Source organism: Hyla sarda, chromosome 7 (genome assembly GCF_029499605.1).
Source record: "Hyla sarda isolate aHylSar1 chromosome 7, aHylSar1.hap1, whole genome shotgun sequence".
NCBI lineage: Eukaryota > Metazoa > Chordata > Amphibia > Anura > Hylidae > Hyla > Hyla sarda.
In genome coordinates, this window is record NC_079195.1 from 118,068,243 (window position 1) to 118,087,955 (window position 19,713).

The window sequence follows — 19,713 nt, forward strand, 5'->3', positions numbered from 1 at the left end:
GGCAAATTGTGATTTTGTTTTTTGATTTTTATGAAATTTATCATTTTTATTACATTTTTCCTATATATAACTTTAAGTTCCGAAGTTATATTGAGCTTTTAGACATAAAAAAGGCTAGGCAATTTAGTTAATAGTGAAATTTTTGCCCCAAATTTTCTAAAAACCCGTTATACTCCATTATAAAAACTCAATATCATTTGTAAAAATTTTTTTTCATATACATACTGTATTATTACTAATTCCATTTTAAAGAATGTTATGGTCTACCAATGTCATTTAACGATAATGTAACGGGTTGGGCTATTTTGGCAACATTTTTAGGATAAGTGTTTAGAAAAATATCAATCTCCAGGTTATTCTTTCTTCTGCAACCAAGTACTGTTGTATGAAACCAATAGATAAGTCAATGGCAAATGTTGGGTTAGAGAGAGAGAGAGAGAGAGAGAGAGAGAAATAGAAAGGGATTTTGAGAGAGAAACTGACTAGATTAGCTGACTGTTAGCTCAATACCAACCCATGGGGAACATGGTGGCTCAGTGGTTCGCACTGTTGCCTTGCGGCGCTGGGATCCTTGGTTTAAGTCGACCAAGGGAGTTCGTATGTTCTCCTGGTGTTTGGATGGCTTTCCTCCCTCACACCAAAAAGCTAATTTAAAAATTTAAATTGTGAGCTCCAATGGCGGCAGGGTCCGAAGTGAGTGATGGCAATCCCTATACAGCGCTGCATAATATTTTAGCGCAATACAGATAAAAATTGACTACTAAGCTGTATTTTTTTTTCTATGTTAAGTTTATATTATAATTATAAGATATGGTTGCTATGTACGGACTTGTCATTTAATGCGGGCTGCACCCTCCTATAGTTAATGATTACGAATTTTTCGCATAATTTTTTTAAGGAAGCCATCTGCGATTGGTTGCTTCACAATGACTTATACTGAGGTATAAAAATACCGCCACAACTCTATCTACATGTGAGGTGTGCAGTAACAAGTCCATCAAACGGATAATCCATATCTTTGGTGACCTGTGAACAATTCCAATGCTAAATATGTGATATTTGCAGATAAGAAGAGAGATACACTAAACTGATGTGAACTTACATAAGTATTACATCATCACCTATATATGCTCCCAACACTGTGATACCTTCCGAGCCCTAACAATTTAATAAGCTTCAATGTGCCCCATATCATGTGAGAGACCACCGTTCTTTGCTCCATAACATAGATTAGCCGATGACTGTCAGAGATTATAAATGCATGTGTCAATATGTATACACGAATATAGGCCTTGTGTTTCTGTTATTGATTATTTTTGTCTAAGAATTTGTTTTTGGATTTTACAAGGATATCTTGTTATGTACCCGAGACACATGTATAAATCAAAGAAATACAAAAATACATGTGAAAACAGAGATATACCTAGGTATTTAGATTAGGAATGCTATAACACCAAAGGCTGAAAACCCTAAATGTCTATTAATACAGAAATGTGCCAGGTAGCCTCTCGGTACCCTTCCCACCACCCAAGTCCATTTATTAATGTTCTTTCAATGCAGCGTAGTTCATCAAGGGTGGTCTAGAATGCAATTCTATCCCATATTTGCAACAATTGGCCCATAGAGAGGTAGATTTAGATCAGAGACCAACACAAAACCTTCTGTCTGTGTAAAAAAACCAATCAATAACATGGTAACCAGATCCACTGTCACTGGGTAACACACAGAAAATAGTTCAATACAGAAATACTTCAATGGGAAGTAGACATTCCAATAGATGCATATACAACATATAATACTACATGGGTAGAGTATGGCTTTCTGGCTAAATATGCCTTACTATACTATAATAGGAAAAAGGTTTTCTCATCATCAGACAAATTTTAATAGATTCCATCTACAAGTACAAATAGCACTTAATGCAATAGAACTATCCTCAAGAGACCTTTGCTCCTCAATAACTCATCCACCACTTAATCTAGTCAGTCTATTAAATCTATCCAAATATTCAATGTTAACACAGAAATAAAGAATTTCATCAAAATGTCCAGACTTTTCTATTCGATTAGAAATCTCTCTTCTGCCAGAGGACATGCATTCATTTCCCTCCTTTAGGGATATTATTTGACTGGATCATGCTTGCTTCCTTAGCTGTTGATTGAATATCAGGCCAACCTCTTATCAAAGCAAGGAAGAAAGTAGAGATTTTCACAATTTCTTTTTTCTTTTTTGCTAACTTCCAGAATGTAGGTCTAGAGTAGCAGTTCTTTGGTCCGCACATGTCTGTAACTAATGTTCTATGTTAACCCGCTGAATGAATTTTAGTTCATAGATCTCCATACTGTGCTGAAATACATCAGTATAGAAACAAGTCATTATAAATATCGATATTTTCTTTAGCTAAAATTCTTTCAAGTGTCATTAGATTCATTATCTATGTAACAACAACACTCTTACTAGTATGTAAAAGTTGCCTTTTGGCGCAAGAAAGAGATTATGCTGTTTAATGTTTTAATGTCTGCAATTGTCAAAAACAGATGTGATTTCTAAATAAATAGTCCATTTAAAAATCCAAAATGATAGCTTGGATGGCACAGAGGGTAGAGAGTAAGGAATCAGGTGCAAATCCCACCCATCTGTGCAGAGCATTAATGAACTTTGCACTGTAACTAGGGGGGTCATTCTTCCATTACACTGGCATCAGCATAACATTTTAATGAGATGTTTAGAGAGCGGGCTGCCTCACAAGAGACAAGCGCGCGCACACACACACACACACACACACACACACTCACACACACACAAAAAAGTGAAGAAAATTTCATTTCATGCACTGTGGCTGCTTAAGAAAGGGCAGTCTGAGCAGGATCCAGCATATGTGTGTGATAAATGTTAACTGTGCATTAATCGTATTAAAGAGGCACCTATAAACTTTTCATTTCTAATTAAATTCAGCCTGGCGATTTCTATTTTTTATTTATTTTTTTGCTTCTAGAAACGCAGCACACTATAGGCCTATTGTTTATGTGGAAAATTAAAATGCAAATACAATGGGATTTATTTCCATTACTGGTATGATATGCTGGGATTCTCTGTTTAACAGCCTGCAATTATTTAAACCCAGAGTGATTTTTTTCCCCCCCTGGCTTTCCTAGGGCATTGTTCTGTTTCATGCAAGGTCATATCCCCATTGCATGTCCAAATCCTTGCAAAAATTAATAAATAAAGCATCCAAAGCGTGCGGCTACATTACGAAGCAATATCCTCCAAGTATGGCCATGCTGATTGTTGTTAAGTGAATAAGGTTAGGTTTCAAAGAGACCATAGAACAAAAACCTCGATGAAATAGACATTACAGCAAATTACAAACCTTATTTTCCTGCTAACACTGTGTATCAGTAATAATAATAACAATATGAAATTGGATAATTATAATAATGACGATACTTACATTTTTTATGGGGCTAGGCTTAAACTGAAAACTAGCACTGCTGAATGAACATATCCTCTATTTGTCTTAAACAGATTCGAGAGGCTGCCGCTGTCCGCATAATGACCTCAAAAAGGATTTTCTTGCCAATATGATATTAAATTGACATAGTGCAATGAACCATAAAAAGGCACAGAGGTGTATGTATATTATAAAATAGACTCTGAACCTATATGCAGAGCAGTGAGAGATATTCCGGCAGACTCTCAGCTTTTTATCTTTCTAAAGCACCCACCCATGCGTTACGCCACTAAAATATGGAAATGGGCACCAGGTTAATTTCACCATGGCAAAATGCTGTTTGCATATAATACAACCGTGTAGTGCCTTTTCAGCAGAAAGTATTTGCACAGTAAGGAAACATAGGGTCAGCAATGTGTTTATGGATTTCTGACCAATAATACTGGCTGCCTATGCATTCAGTAAAAATAAGTACCAGCTCCAGTTATGAAAGGAATGGGCTGGATGACTGCAAACACATCCAGATACACCCATGCCACTAGATTATGAATAAACAAATGAATATAATAACTCCGGTAGTAATAATAATAATATAGCATTGGCAGTGCCCGTCGATCTGGCCACAGTGGCAAATTAGTCAAAACAAATCCATTCTCCAAAACCTTCTATTTTATGCCTTTGAACATTCAGCACCCTCCCAGGAGTATTGATAAAGGCTATTACAGAAGCAAATGTGTTAGGTAAAAAAAAGCAGAATGTAACGGGCAGTGTGGCGGTCTTTATTTTATGTGCGCAGTCCCACTGCACGGTGAATGTTATGGCTGCTATAAAATGGAAGCACTTGTTCATATAACACATTGTTTTTACTATTGCTTTATAATTTAAGATTTGCTTAAATACATGGCAAGCATTGATCGGCCCTGGCAGACAAAATAAAGACCTGAGCATCTCACCATGGTGCTACTGCCACGAGCAGCCATTTTTTTTTTAGTCAATAGTTACAAGGAACAAAATATTGTAGGTAGATTTCCTAATTAATAATGGAAGCTTATCTTTATCTGAAACCAAAGAGCTCCAAAACTTAGAAGGGATTCTGTTAAGCCTTGGTTTCCATTTGTAGTTTATGTCCAGTTGGTGTTTGCTAACTGGTATTACCAAGCGATTGTGTATCAAACTGGAAATATACTTTGCTGCCTACCTCAATATCCCATTTAACACACACACACACACACACACACACAATATATATATATATATATATATATATATATATACATACACATGCAAAAGACCCCCTCTTTGAGAACACCACCCCTAGACCAGATTTTGTGTGACAAATTTTCAGTCCCTTGTACATTATGTATACTTACCATTTTCTTTCAGAAGACCATCTCCCTAGGAGATCACTTTTTCATCCCAAGGCTTTACCTAGACCAAAGGTTTTACTTAAACCATGATTTAGGATCTCTTCTCAGTTCATTTTATTAACTATATCTGGCACATCAATTATACGACCCTGGCATATCCAACATTACCTACATCCACATTGACCCCTATTGTATTAAAATAAATGTATGAATTTGAATTGTCTTATATAGAAAAACATAGTTAACTAGATAAATTCTTGATGTTCTCAACAAAAAGGTATACTGGTGTATACTGGACAAAACATAAAACACTCTTTGGTTTTCTGTTGGGCTTACTATAACCTATGGCATATTTGACGTGTATAAATGGAGCATTTTTACAACATAATCCCTAGCTGTAGATAAAAATGAGTTGTGAACATGTTCTATTGGTCAAACTTTCTATATAGCATCTTACAATGTTAGGCTTTGTCCACACACTGTTTTTGGAGCCTAATTTTAAATTGTAAATGGATAAAAAATGGACGAAAAGCAAACAAATTACTAAAAAGAAAAATCGGCGAAAAGAAAACTGTGTGTGAACATAGCCTTAAAGGGGTACATTGAACAGGCGTCTAAAGGGTTAATAGCATGCGGCACCGTGAACAGTGCCACGCGCTATTAGCCACGGATCCCAGCCTTTGTTAGAGGCCAAGGCCGACCCACTATGGCCCCGCGTTATAGAACGGGAGCAGACTCATGACGTACCAGTACGTCATGGGTCCTTAAGAGGTTAAAGGGGTACTCCGGTGGAAAACTTTTTTTTTTTTTAAATCAACTGGTGCCAGAAAGTTAAACAGATTTGTAAATTACTTCTATTAAAAATCTTAATCCTTCCAGTACTTATTAGCTGCTGAATACTACAGAGGAAATTATTTTCTTTTTTGAACATAGTGCTCTCTGTGGACATCATGACCACAGTGCTCTCTGCTGACATCTCTGTCCATTTTAGGAACTGTCCAGAGCAGCATACGTTTTCTATGGAGATTTTCTCCTACTCTGGACAGTTCTAAAAATGGACAGAGGTGTCAGCAGAGAGCACTGTGGTCATGATGTCAGCAGAGAGCTCCGTGTTCCAAAAATAAAATAATTTCCTCTGTAGTATTCAGCAGCCAACAAGTACTGGAAGGATTAAGATTTTTTAATAGAAGTAATTTACAAATCTGTTCAACTTTCTGGCACCAGTTGATAAAAAAAAAAAAAAAAAAAAAAGAAGTTTTCCACTGGAGTACCCCTTTAAGCTGGTTGACATTCCAAAAACAATCACCAACGAAGAAGAATTTACACCAGGCATATCACTTTTCTATACAAATTAGGGATTGGTATAGACCTATATTTAATCTATGAATTATCTACAAATCTGGTCATTATTGGACAATTCCCACAAAAAAAAAAAAAAAAAGAAATTAATCTGAATGGCTGAACATCATAAAATCCATGCTACCTGTAATCCCATTGCAAAATTGAAAAGCAATGCTCTATATTTATAAAGAGTAATATAGGCTTGTTAGTATCAATCCATCATACAGACAATGGTGCAGCCATATTACATGCAGCGTACATTCTCCTCATCCATAAGGGAAGTAGACCTTCGGAGAAAGGAGACTTGGCTCGCCTTTCTTCCAGCACACAAGCTGCATTGCCACACCTGTGTCATTATTTATGTCAAACACATAGAAAATGTTAAATGTCACCCAGGCATAATGAAAAATGGAACATTCAGTGCACAAATTAATTAAATAGTAACCTAGCCCATGAAATGTTAACAGTAATGATCAAGCCTATAGCAGCAAACAGACTAAAGCTACTGAGATAAACATGGCGCGCACGCAGCATAGTAAAAAGCTAAATTGGTGTTAAGTTACATTTACAATGTTTTGCTATAAAAGTTTAAATTATTCCATTTTTTTTGCCTTCGTCGTAGATTACATAAATATGATACAGTTAATGTACATTATAATTAGAAAGTTGTTTATTGGGAATGGTGGGAGGGGGCTGGGTTATCATCTCCATGAGTTTATTAGGGTTCAATTACATCCATGCCCAGGTGTATAATTTTGTAAGGAGCCATTTAAAATCATAGATGTGGGAAGGACAAATGACTACAAGTGGGCTAAAAGTGGGTGCTGAAAACTTGGGCTTTAATAATATATTGTCTCTTTGACAATGACCATGATTCTAAATAAGAGAATTCATTTACGGCTGAAAATGTTTTTAAAGGCCATAGTAGGCTCTGTATATTCAGATTAGCATCAATAATTTTTTTTGCGTATGGTTTCCAATGCCAGGGATCTTTCTTATTTTCTGTCCAACACATGTCTGGCGGTTAACCAGTCCTGGGAATACCATGGTTGTAGAGCATAGGCTCAATGCCCTCTGATAGCTGAATGACCTGGAAATGTTAGAGTTAAAGTTGAACTTTCATGCATGCTGTTACTGCAAAACCTCAGGGTGGAGTCATTGTGAATGTTATACTTAAAGGGGTACTCCGGTGCTTAGACCTCTAATCCCCTATCCAAAGGATAGGGGATAAGATGCCTGATCGCGGGGGTCCCGCTGCTGGGGACCCCCGTGATCTTGCACACGGCACCCCATTTGTAATCAGTCCCCGGAGCGTGTTCGCTCCGGGTCTGATTACCGGCGACCACAGGGCCGGCGGCGTGTGACGTCACGCCTCTGCCCCCGTGTGACGTCACACTCCGCCCCTCAATGCAAGCCTATGAGAGGGGGCGCGACAGCTGTTACAGCCCCTCCCATAGGCTTGCATTGAGGGGGGCGGAGCGTGATGTCACACTGGGCAGAGCCTTGACATCACAACGCTCCGACCTGTGATTGACTGTAATCAGACCCGGAGTGAACACGCTCCAGGGACTGATTATAAACGGGGTACGGCGTGCAAGATCACGGGGGTCCCCAGCGGCGGGACCCCCGCGATCAGGCATCTTATCCCCTATCCTTTGGATAGGGGATAAGATGTCTAAGCGCCGGAGTACCCCTTTAACTACTTACTTTCTGAATGGACCGGTTTAGAGGTGATACATTTGGCATCTCTTATCGAGAGACACATTTTTTGTAATTGTAATAACCCCAAATTTATTAACCTGTACTATGCTTTGTAAGTTTGTTGCAACCTGAACCGGAGGGCAATTGTATGATATTTCTTGTTTGCGTAATTTTGTATGGACATACTTGTTGGCAAGAAGCTAATGCATGGACACAACCCCTATTCTGCAACTTCGCTTATTTCACCAAAAATCTAGTAATATGACATGAACAGAATGCCATAGCATGAACAGAATGCCATATTTCTTGATATATTTACTATATGAGACCAATTATACAAGAGGTTTAATAGGGATGATAGTACTATATTGCACTACTTAGGCGTAGGTGGTAGGTCTGCAAAGGCCACTTGTATTAGATTATGAGGCCCATAGCACTACTTATATGATTACATTGTGGAATTGTAGCAGTGAGAGATCTATGGAAATAAAAAGCATTATTGCTAGTAGTTATCATTTATAAAGTGCTGACATCTTCTGAAGTACAGATCAACTGGATTATGATTGACTGAACAACACAGCCTGACCTGGACCATACAAGCTATTGACTCGAGCATGCCATTACCTTATGTTGTGACAACTGACATCAGCACTTAGTGATTCTCACTGAACAATTCATATTGACAAAACTAGTGATTTTAGTAAGCTCTTCCTTCACTTTCCATTATTATTTAGAGGTAGTCATTATGTGACAGACATTGAACTGCTAGTAATAGGGCAGGGACTATATAAACATCTGTTGATGTGTTTGATCTAAACAGTTCTATACGCTTGGTTTCAGAATAATCAAGGAAATAAGAGGGGGACTTGTAGAAAAAGAAATACAATCGCTTTTTTTCATAGAAGATCAGTTGTTATTAAAATTGACGGACAGTGAAGCACGGCTGTGTGAGTGCAAAGGAATCCCCCATTATTTGGCATAGGATTCTCTGCATATCCATTATAGACACAATCCAAGGCCACTCATACTGGGTGTTCAGTGAGTATTGATTTGGTCTGCCAGCAATTTTAATATTTCTTCAGGGACTTTCTAGCATCGGCAGTTAATTCACCCTCCCAAATTGCTTATTCAATAGAACGAACATGACTCCTGAATAAAGTCCCTGAATTTATGTGAATGGCACAACGCAGGCGGTCAATCAATTCTTATGGAGCTAAGTTGAAAATATAAATAAAGTATTGACTCTTTTTTTCATATCTATACTTATAGGAGGTGATAACAAAATGCATATATATATATATATATATATATATATATATATATAGTGGCTTTCACACTGTCCTTTGCACAGGGGTAGCATTTCTCCTTCGAAGAGAGCACATAAAAGGCCTTGACATCTGGTTGTGCAGAACTACACCAAAATGTGTCTGAATGGGAGAGTCAGATCAACATTGGAGGTCTGCTAAAGCGATTGTTAGATTCCATTGATAAGAACACCTTAGGGGAAAGTCTGCAACAATGGCCTCTGCTCTCCTGGTATGAACAAATACCATCCATTCTGTAACAACACAACATAGAGAAGAATTAAGACAAAGTTAAACAGGATTTTTCTATTGGCCTTTCTACTTTTCAGTTTAATCTGAGGCTAAAAATCTTAAAGCCTATGGACGCGTTTAGACATATTTTTTTAATAGTTGATGTGTTTCTTGAGTGCAAAATAAAGACAATTTCTAAATGGTCCCTTATAAAAATGTCCTATGGTTTTGCTGCTACTTAGAGAAAGATTACACTCTCTCAGTGCTTGAGATAGTAGAAGGGAGGGGGCTACATACCAGCTCAAAGTATAATCAGGAGAGAGAGAACCCTTTGAGAACAGTTGACACAGGCTGTAGAGAGAGAGGAGAGCAGATACAAAGCAGTCTGCAGGGGAGATTCTTATAGGCTGAGTAAAGGAATAAAGAGAAAACAGAGCTCACAGCAGACTTTAGAATCTGTAAAAAAAAAGAAAAAGTAAGCAACATTTTTAATAAAGACATTATAAATTGAATTATATTTGTTATAAAGGATAGGGTGCTTTTAAAATGAACTTGTGTGCCACTGACCAATATTTTCTCAAATTGCTAATGCGCAGAAGGTGGAATATATAGTATACTAATGTGTTCATAGTAAAAAAAAAAAAATATGGAATAGTTGAGTTGCAATAAATAAGAACTAGATATTTGAAAATGCTTATCAACTAGCTTACAATGCATTACCCATATCAAAGGATTACGCTTTATGTCATGTGATAACCAGTAAACAGATGTTATAATAAAATGACATAGTGTTTGATGACATCACATGGAAAAAAGCTGCCAATCATGACCCATTCCTCAATGGTTTCCTTAAACCCGACAGCCATTACCCCTTCCTAAATGATTCTCTAATCACTTACTATGAATGCACTGTGAGGTATGAGGAAATCTTTGTATATTTTAGTTTACAGGTCAATCAACCATAGCACACAAATCCATAAGAAAACAGACTTCATTAGTTCAGGTGCTTGACTCAGTGAATTTCTTGTTTACATGGAATGTATAATAGGGTATTTCCACTGACAAATGAATAAACCAAAAAGTGTCTACAGTGAAATTAAAAAAACAGAACAAAAACTTTCAGTTCATCCAAGATGTCAACCTACAGTTTACTAACATGAATGTGTTCTATTTCTGACACCACACTTCATTGATGATAACAACAAACGAATTATACAGTATATATATATATATATATATATATATATATATATATATATATTACTATTTACTGTTATCTTCAGTGCAACATGTTGAGGAGGGTGGTTTCGAATGTATAGTCCAATCACTCTGGTCAATAATAAGATGAACCTTAGTAGCCTAAAGCATTGATATATTGGGCCAGTATTGTGAATTTTGCAACTGGGATCCATTTTGCCCTATAGGTATATGGTTCCATCAGACATTTAACCTTTCCCATAGTGTTACGAGGTTAAGAAGCATCTAATAATGACATGGGACCTCTGCTCAGCATTCTGACACTATTGCTTTGCTGTCAGATATAATTTATAGTTTTCTATTTAAATCTCTTTGCCTGAACCCCATCCTCTGGCCTCTCAGCTCTGGTAAAATCAATGTCAGACTATGGCATTTGGGAGTTTTAAGCGTTAAAGACCAATGTCGGGGAACAATGACTAAACAGACAATACAGAATCCTGGAGTAAATATACTATACTGCATTCAAATATGAGGAATACATTCATCTCAGACTGTGCAATATAAAATAATGATACATTTACAATCATTCCATGCTCATAATAAATACACTTCTGAAGTCCTAAGCCACATATTTAAAGATATTATCAATAGGAGAGAACAGTGCGTACACCGGCAGGCTTCCTCCCAAAATCACTTATTAAACTTTCTGAATTAATCACTGGGTAAGCAAAGTACGGCCTAACCTCACTGATAGGGAATATATTGTCTGAGAACCGCTTAGGGCTAATGTTTTCACACACAATGCCAGCACAATTTGCTGCACTGGTATAAAGCTCACACAGAATGGAATGCCATAATCACTTTTTGCCAAGCAGGTAGGTGATATAGAATGTACTGATGACAAAAATTATGCATCATTTTTTTAATCATAAGCCATAGAGAAAGTTTTGATGGTATAAACTAAAAAAATTTTATTTCAGTACAAACTATTAGACGCTCTAAGGTTTCGCTACTTTTTCCTAAGCCATACATTTTTATTTTTAGGTAATATACATTCCTAACCAATAACAAAGTTGGCAGCATAACAAATGTTTGTGATCATTGTAGAATGATGACAATAAGCTTTAAAAAAGCACTGGAGGGAGAATTATCATTGAATTGATCCCATTTGAATGGGACAATTCAGATTCATTTGGCATCTCAACTGGGATGCTGGATGCCGGACACATTGGACAGGGGACACATCTTGCAGCATCCTCCTGTCCGGCCTGCAGAAATAACTGGATGCTGGACCATGACAAAACTGATGTACTTTTCCATCAGTTGTGGTCAGTGATTCGGCCAGACACACAGTGCATGGCAGCTTGCTACATATTGGGCTGGATAGCAGCAAAAATTTAAGGTTGCATTCACATATATCCCTTTGTATAGGGATCAGTTTTAGTGCAAACACTGACCACAACTGATGAAAAATGTGTCAGTTGTCATCAGGTTTTTTCACCATGTTCTACTACAAAAGCCAGATAGGAAAATGCTGCAAGATTCTTTTTTCTATTCGACTACTGGACCAGTTGGGGACAGTGGGATTAGTTTTAGCATTAGTTTCCTTGGAGGGAAAATGAGCTGGATCTGTAAACAAGTAGGAATGGGTCCTAAAGGTGCCGAAGCCGACCTGTGTGCACTGACAAAAGTAGCTACAATGAGCATTTGAGCTCCGAAACTGGCCATGGAGCAACAAAAGAAGGTGGCCCTATATCATGAATCAGGTTTATTTTTACATCATGTGGATGGAGTAGTGTGTATATATGAAAGATTCACATGCAAGTGTGATGTTTTGGGAAATATTCTGCTGGAAAATATTTGATTATTACTTTGACATGTATAACCTACCTAAACATTGTTGCCCTTATTGGCAATGGTATTCCCTGATGGCAGTGGTCTCTTTCAGCAGGATAATACCAAACTGCAGAAATTGTTTAGGAATAGTTTAAGGAACATGAGAATATGTTCAAGTTGTTGACTTGGCCTCCATATTCCCCACCTCCCAATTTACAGGACTGCAGCTAATGTCTTGGTATCATCCATCACAGGAACCTTCAGAGCTCTTGTGAAGTATATGCCTCAATGGGTCAGAGCTGTTTTGGGTGGAAAATTAGGAACCTCCAAAATGTAGCTTTGTTAACCATACAATGATGCTACATCAAATATTCACGAGGAGAGAATATAGTCTCTTCTATGTATATGTCAGTTGTACACAGGACTTAAAAATATAAAATGACTTGGAGGCAATTTTACTGATCCACCCAAATATTAAATACAGCAAAGCATATATGTGTTTTAGTGATATAACTTCATATTCCTAAATCTTCCCTGGCTTGGCTCAGTGAGCATACACCTGGCGGCAGCAGTAGTTCATGTATTTTATACACTCAGATTGGAAGATTTGTCAGTTTGGTATCATTGATATAACTTGTAAAAACATGTATTATAAATGGATAAGAAGACATTACTGGCTTTGTCTGTGTTTAGTAAGCAGAACACATTTGAGACATTGTAAGATAGGCGACAGTCTTGCTTAGGAAACTCCCATGATGCTTAGCCATTTCTCCTTTTTATACCTTTAAACTTTTTTCATACTATACATACTGTTAGCAAAATTCAGCTTCATTTTCGTATCTTGTTTTACAGCTTCATTGTCTATAAAAGCTTATTATGGCTTAAAAAGAATTGCCAGCATTAATCTGCCGGAGCTGTAATCAGGTCCCAAGTCATTAGTAATAACTTAAAGAGAAACTCCCTGCTTTAGTATTAATTCATAAAAGAAATAATTGTGTTCATTATATCCATTCAAAATAGTTTTTAGTGGGATTTGAATTTAGTTTTCAGCTTACAATAATGTATGGTGTTCTTTTTTTTTTTTCTTACAAAATGTTCATATAATGAATGTTTAATTTTTCTCATTTTTCTAGAATTATCAGGACAAAAGTACAACAACCATTTCACCCAACGCCAGATGGATCTGGAACGCCTGTAAGCGCACCAGGACACACCATCGGTAATCTCTTTATAATATATGATTTCAATTTTCTTCATGTATATATGTTATAAGATTGAATTAGCCATTTTGATTTGGAAGGACAGAAACCTTAGCAGAGCTAACATTAAGGGGACTTGGCAAAGTTTTAGAGACTTTATGGAACTTTATAGTAGATATATATATATATTATTTTTTTCCATAGTTGAATATGATTTGCATTAATACTTGGAACAAGCTCACTATAGTGCTTCTCATATGCTACGCCTGTATTATTACGTGTTGATATAGCTAGCAGTGCATGTTTCGTGTTTTACACATAGGTACCAATTTGTATTCCCTTCCTATAGAAAGTCATGATGAGGTCATCAGACTTAAATTAGTGAGTCATCCAATGAAAACCTCCCTTGTGACTCATGTGATTACTGACTCATGATTTAGAAAGGGCAAGAGGTTATGGTTAAAGTAGCAATAAGTAACCACTGGTTTCGGCTTTTAACCACTATGCTGCGGAATGGAAGGATGTGTCATCAAGTTGGAAAGTTTAGGGAACACAAGTTATGAAATGGACATGAAAAGGCTATTGTAGTTTTTAGAAATTGCGTTGAAACCTATGTTGGTGATTTATAAATAAAAACAAACTAAAAAAAACATACATTTTTGGTGTCCTTGTAGATGGATTGCATAACCTAGAAAGGTGTTTTAACAAAATCATTAGAATATCTCTCCACTGCACCATAATATAGTTCAGAAGATACAGCTTTTGTAAAGACATTTAATAGAAGACTTTGTGGACCCCCTGTGGAATAAAAAAAAAATGAAAAAAAATACCATCTTCCTGTCATTCCTTCCATTTTCCATTCAATAATAAGGAGTGGGGGATTCCTGCGTGAAAACCTGCCCATATTACCCCTCACTGAAGGACATCACTATCCCGAATCTGTAGACTATTTGTGACTGATTTCCCTTATTCGAGAAATTGTGTATAGTCAGTCGAAACGCCTCTTAAGAGGTTATCAAAGATTAGAAAAACAGATCATATTAAAAAAGAAAGAAATAAATTTAAAAAAAAGCAGCACCTCACCTGTCCTCAGGTTGTGTTTGGTATTGCAGCTCAGTTTTATTAAAGAAAAGTGAATGGAGCCTGAATTATTCCTTTAGCTATTAACTTGTAAGTATCTAATGCCAATTATACGTTTTACTAACACATTGTCTGGGTTTCTATCTTACCTAGTCTTCTTCATCTATATAATTTAAGTAATGTCTTAAAAATTGTAGACATGTTAGGTCAGTGCATATCACTCCCAACATCCTTATATATAACAAATAGTGTAGCTTAAAAGCAGTAGTAGTATTGATCTGCACAAATAAGAGTGGAGACAGCCATTCTGTGGAGAATAAAACTATAAAAAAATAGCTAATAGCTAATATATCTATGTCAATAGATACAAAGTAGCATTATTAACTATGAGGTCTACCCACACAATGGCTGCTTTCATGGATTTGGAAGTGGGGGACCATTACATTTACATTTGATCGGGACACATTATTGGAATTCCCTTTTGTATTTCCTCTTGTAGGGAATACACTAGTGAAGTTTCCTTATATTTAGTGAACTATTGAAGGATCCACAGTAGCTATCTCCTCACAGGCTTATATGTCCTTTCTCATTTTGTCTAGTTCCCAGTACAGCATCTCCTCCTGTCTCCAGCGCCTCCAATGATCCCGTAGGCTCTTATTCCATAAATGGGATCCTGGGTATACCTCGTTCAAATGGCGAAAAAAGGAAACGCGATGAAGGTAGGGAAAAAGAGAGAGCTTTATTCTGTATCTCTTGTAAATAGGGTCTAATTTCAAACCCATGCATACCAGCTGCTCCTATAGCAGATCAGTTGTAGCCTCTTTACACCACCCTTCTGCTCCTCAAGTCTCTTATGTCATGGAAGTGGGCTGGTGACATGTCCACTGTATAGTATACTTACTAACATTAGGAGCATAAGCTAGCAGGCTAGACAAATCATACGCTACTATCCAGTATATAACACAGGACTGTAAAGAATATTTATACATTTCTGCCTTAGAGGTATGATGTTTTCCTAGGGTTAGGTGTAGATTTCCCTTCCTTTCATTCACATTGTATACAGTATTAGAATTACATGGCATTTAGCCTCTATGCGTATTACATGTGTTGGTATTTGTACATTAGAGCTTGTCTTGTGTACTATATTCTATTATAATTATTTATGGAGACATTATTTATATTGTTTTGCTACTTGAGATACCTTAAAGGCACATAGAGCTGGCCAGTAAAATGCATGTTGTCATGTTGGATTTGGTTATAAGTATGTTCATCTTTATCCATGTCATCTATATCGGATTCATATGGGGCTATTACATAAAATACTGTGGCCGGCATTTATCATTGTAGGTGTAAGTGAAGCATTTTTCTACACCTTTTTTTGTGTGTGCTGGTAATGTGTAGGAACACCATATTTATTAAATGGTCACAGAGCATTTGATACATTTTGTGCAGGTCACATTTTCTGAAATTTCTCTCTTCACATACACCAAAAAGCTAAGCTAAGTATGGGCTGGTGTAGTTTTAGAGACTTTTCAGTGGCTTTGAGCCTTTTTTGCACCTTTTCACAAACAGGTGCAGTTGATAAATCCCTTCCATATCATGTGTATTGCCCAAATCAGTGGATTGCAACTCAAAATCAGCAGAAATGTGTAAAAGGCGCAAAAAGGCGCAAATAAACCCTGCTTGCGCCTTTTCTAGACACAAAAAACAGTCTAAAGACAATGATAAATGTCAGCCTGTATGTCTTATATTCTGCCCACAGATATTGGAGACATAGTTCTAAATGTGTTGGGTAATATGATATTAGGTCTATAATTCACTTGAAATGGAAAATGCTGGATCTTAATCTCTATTAATTGGGTGCAAATTAAAACTTAAAGGGAACCTATCATCACTTTCATGCTGCCTGAACCACCAGTCTAGGGGTGGTCCCCAGCAGATTCTGCTTGCCACGCTTGATCTCTCTCTATACCCTTTAGCTCTCTCCCTATCTCTCTATACCCAAACAAGAAGAGCGCTATCAGTCAAGGCTGGTGGGATGGGGAGAAGCTGCTGGGGACCTCCCTATGACTAGTGCTTCAGGCAGCATGAGAGTGATGACAGGTTCCCTTTAGGTTTTCAATTTGTAGACAGAATTGTCAGTTTTCCTCTACACTACAAGATTTAGTGTCTGGGACTGGAAGCAGCCATTACTGTTACTGCTCGACAGCACCACAATTAATAGATATTAAGATGCAGCATTTTTTTTTATCCTTTGGGGCAGTTTCTGTCTTTCTATTCTTACATGGCAAGGTTTATTTACAGAGAACCCCAGTGCAGGAATGAGTTTGACTCCCATTTTCCATGTGCCATATAGACACTACCTCCATACTACCCTTAGCCTGGACGTTACCTAAAACGTTACCACACTAATATAAGCCAAACATTCTACAGACTGCTATTTGTTTAAAGCAGCAATAGGCGATACAGCGGCCCCACTGGCCAGATCTTTTCTGATTTGGCCTGGTGATATGATTTGACGTAGAATCGTACAATACCGGCATGATTGCTTCATTCTTATATTGCGACAGGTCTAGTTCTAAGAAAGTATAAATTTACGGGAATATAGATACATTGCAGATACACATGCTTCTCGGCTATCCTGTATAAGGTGAAAAGTCCTCCTCTACTCTGTCATCTTTGTTGCTGCTTTCATTACACAGTAGCAGCAGCACGGATGATTAAGAAGAGTAGAGATAATTATGTGTCAGGATGATGTAGCCAAACTCTCTGGTTGGGTGAAGGCAGCAGAGTGATTCACAGCACCGGCTCTGTGTTAGAGAGAGAGAGAGGGAGAGCCGAACACTTCTATTCACCCTTGTTTATTGAAAGAGTTAAGGGAAATCAGCCAAGTAATTCTCCTTTGTACATTTTCCCGGATTCCACCGTTAAACAGAAACAAGCGCAGGAAGATATCTTAAACAAACGGCATTTAATCACATCCTAGCAGCAAATGATTATTCGACAGCGACTGGGTTAAAATGAGAATTTGGTGGCATACTCTGTCTGGGTCTTGTAATAAATTTATTATTATTTTCATGATGTTTCAGGTTTTATGCCTTATTCTTGGCTTTATAACCAACTTGGTATATTGTTGTGGGTATTAGAACTGACTGAAGCAGCATCATTTTCAAGCAATTTTTCTCCTCTTTATAGATTTGTTAGATTTTTTGCTGTGTTGACAGGTTACACATTGCTAGGCTAAGAGGTTTTGTTTTTATTTTTTTTACATTGCGACTTTCCGTTTTTATCGCGCCCTTTATATTATGTGCCGCACATAAGAGACATAATCAGTTATTTGTAACCCCAAGATGGACCAAATTACCTGAGATTGCACAGCATGCTCTTTAAACAGCAGAATGGTGGAATTGCTTGTGCCAAGAGTAACTGAGACTGATGCAACAGGCCTTGCCTCTCGGATCTCCCAGGTTTAACTGAAGAGCCTGCCTGTCCTTCCCCCCCAAACAAAAATATCACCTGGTTGGATAAGTCCTTGAGTTGTCCTATTGTATGTGGTTTCATTATTATCTCTTCCGCAGTTTCTTAGTTATGTCTACTTTGAGGAGAGCTGGGTGAAAACAATGAAAGTTTTCACCCAACTTTTCAGGGCTCTGAATGAAAATCAGCCTAATCCTACAGGTGTATGGCCACTGCTCCTGGAGAATAGCCTAGCAAAACATGAGAACACAGGAACAGAGATTTTTAATGGTAAATGTTTATACAATGATACTTAGTTTATGTTTATTTAATTATACATAGTGTTGTGTAAATATTTGTGCAAACATATAAAAAGTTATAAAAAAAAGTACAAAGAGTGAATGCAGGAAGAATACTATTAAAATAAATTAAAGGGATTTTACCATATACAGTTATATCAAAGGCAATAAAAAAAACATAGCTGCTTTCTTCCTGAGACAGCAGCACTTTATCTGTGGTATTGCAGCTTAGTTCTATTGAAGTAAATAGAGCTGAGTTGTAATACCAGACAAAGTCTAAGGGCAGGTGTGGCACTGTTTTTGGAAGAAAGCAGCTATGTTTGTCTAATCCCGAATAACCCATTTAATGCCGTTGGGTTACCTGCAGCCCTGTGAAAAATCACAAATAACATATTGATCTTAAATGACCAACGCTGTTGTGCTACATCTGGGAATCGGGACTCATCTACCTTTGTACATTAGCAAATTTTCTGATGTGTGAAATCCAGCATCACAGCATTTTGTCATTGGCATTACAATCCAAAAATATGGCTGTACTTGAAAGTTTCTGGCTCTAGCCATTTCATATTCTGCCAGTGTCAGTGTCTATCTCCTTGGCAAGTCAGCTAGTTATCTGGCATACACTTCTTTGTACCACTGAAGCTTAAAAGTCCGCACTTTTGTCACTTCTGGTCCTCCAAAGTATTTGTGCTTCTGGCATTATCGCTTTTCTTCCCTGGCACCTCTCTAGTCTGTCGGTTTCATTTTCCCTCATTATACCTCTGAAACTTTGAAACTTGGATATGTTTTCCGGAACGGCTTCACATGGGACGTGTTCTGTACTTGGGAACATTATTTCACTAATGTTGACTTGGAAATGGCTACTAAATAAAAACATAAAAATCATTAATTATTTGCGATAAAATGATAGCAACCTACATGTTTAGTAAAACTTTATGGAACTTCATCACGTATTACTTAAAAAAACGAGGCCCCATGTATCTATATATATATATATATATATATATATATATATATATATATATAAAAAATTAGACCTGTCTCATAGCTGATGTCTGTTTGCAAAGTTATAAAATCATGTTTGCTTTCCAAGTTCAAGTGTCATAGAGTGGTGCTGAGCAGCAGCATGCATAATCCATTGCATGAAATCTGGTCTGGATGTAGGAGTGGTCTTCTCAAAGAGGTGGTCTTCTGTAGAGGTTTCATTATATATGTTGTCATAGCTCTGCAGCCCTAATGTTCCCAGAATTC

General features: G+C 37.2%; 1 protein-coding gene across 15 annotated transcripts in view; it reads left to right on the plus strand.

The window, feature by feature from the left end:
- PAX2 (paired box 2) overlaps positions 1 to 19,713 on the plus strand; it is a 65,233-nt gene that overhangs the window by 9,004 nt on the left and 36,516 nt on the right. For 12 of the 15 annotated variants that reach the window (XM_056530541.1, XM_056530539.1, XM_056530545.1 and 9 more), the window contains exons 4-5: positions 13,562 to 13,647; positions 15,307 to 15,426. In XM_056530541.1, coding sequence (XP_056386516.1) covers positions 13,562 to 13,647; positions 15,307 to 15,426 — 206 coding nt within the window. The remainder of the gene's footprint in view (positions 1 to 13,561; positions 13,648 to 15,306; positions 15,427 to 19,713) is intronic. The other 3 variants (XM_056530544.1, XM_056530553.1, XM_056530554.1) reach the window with 1 other exon arrangement.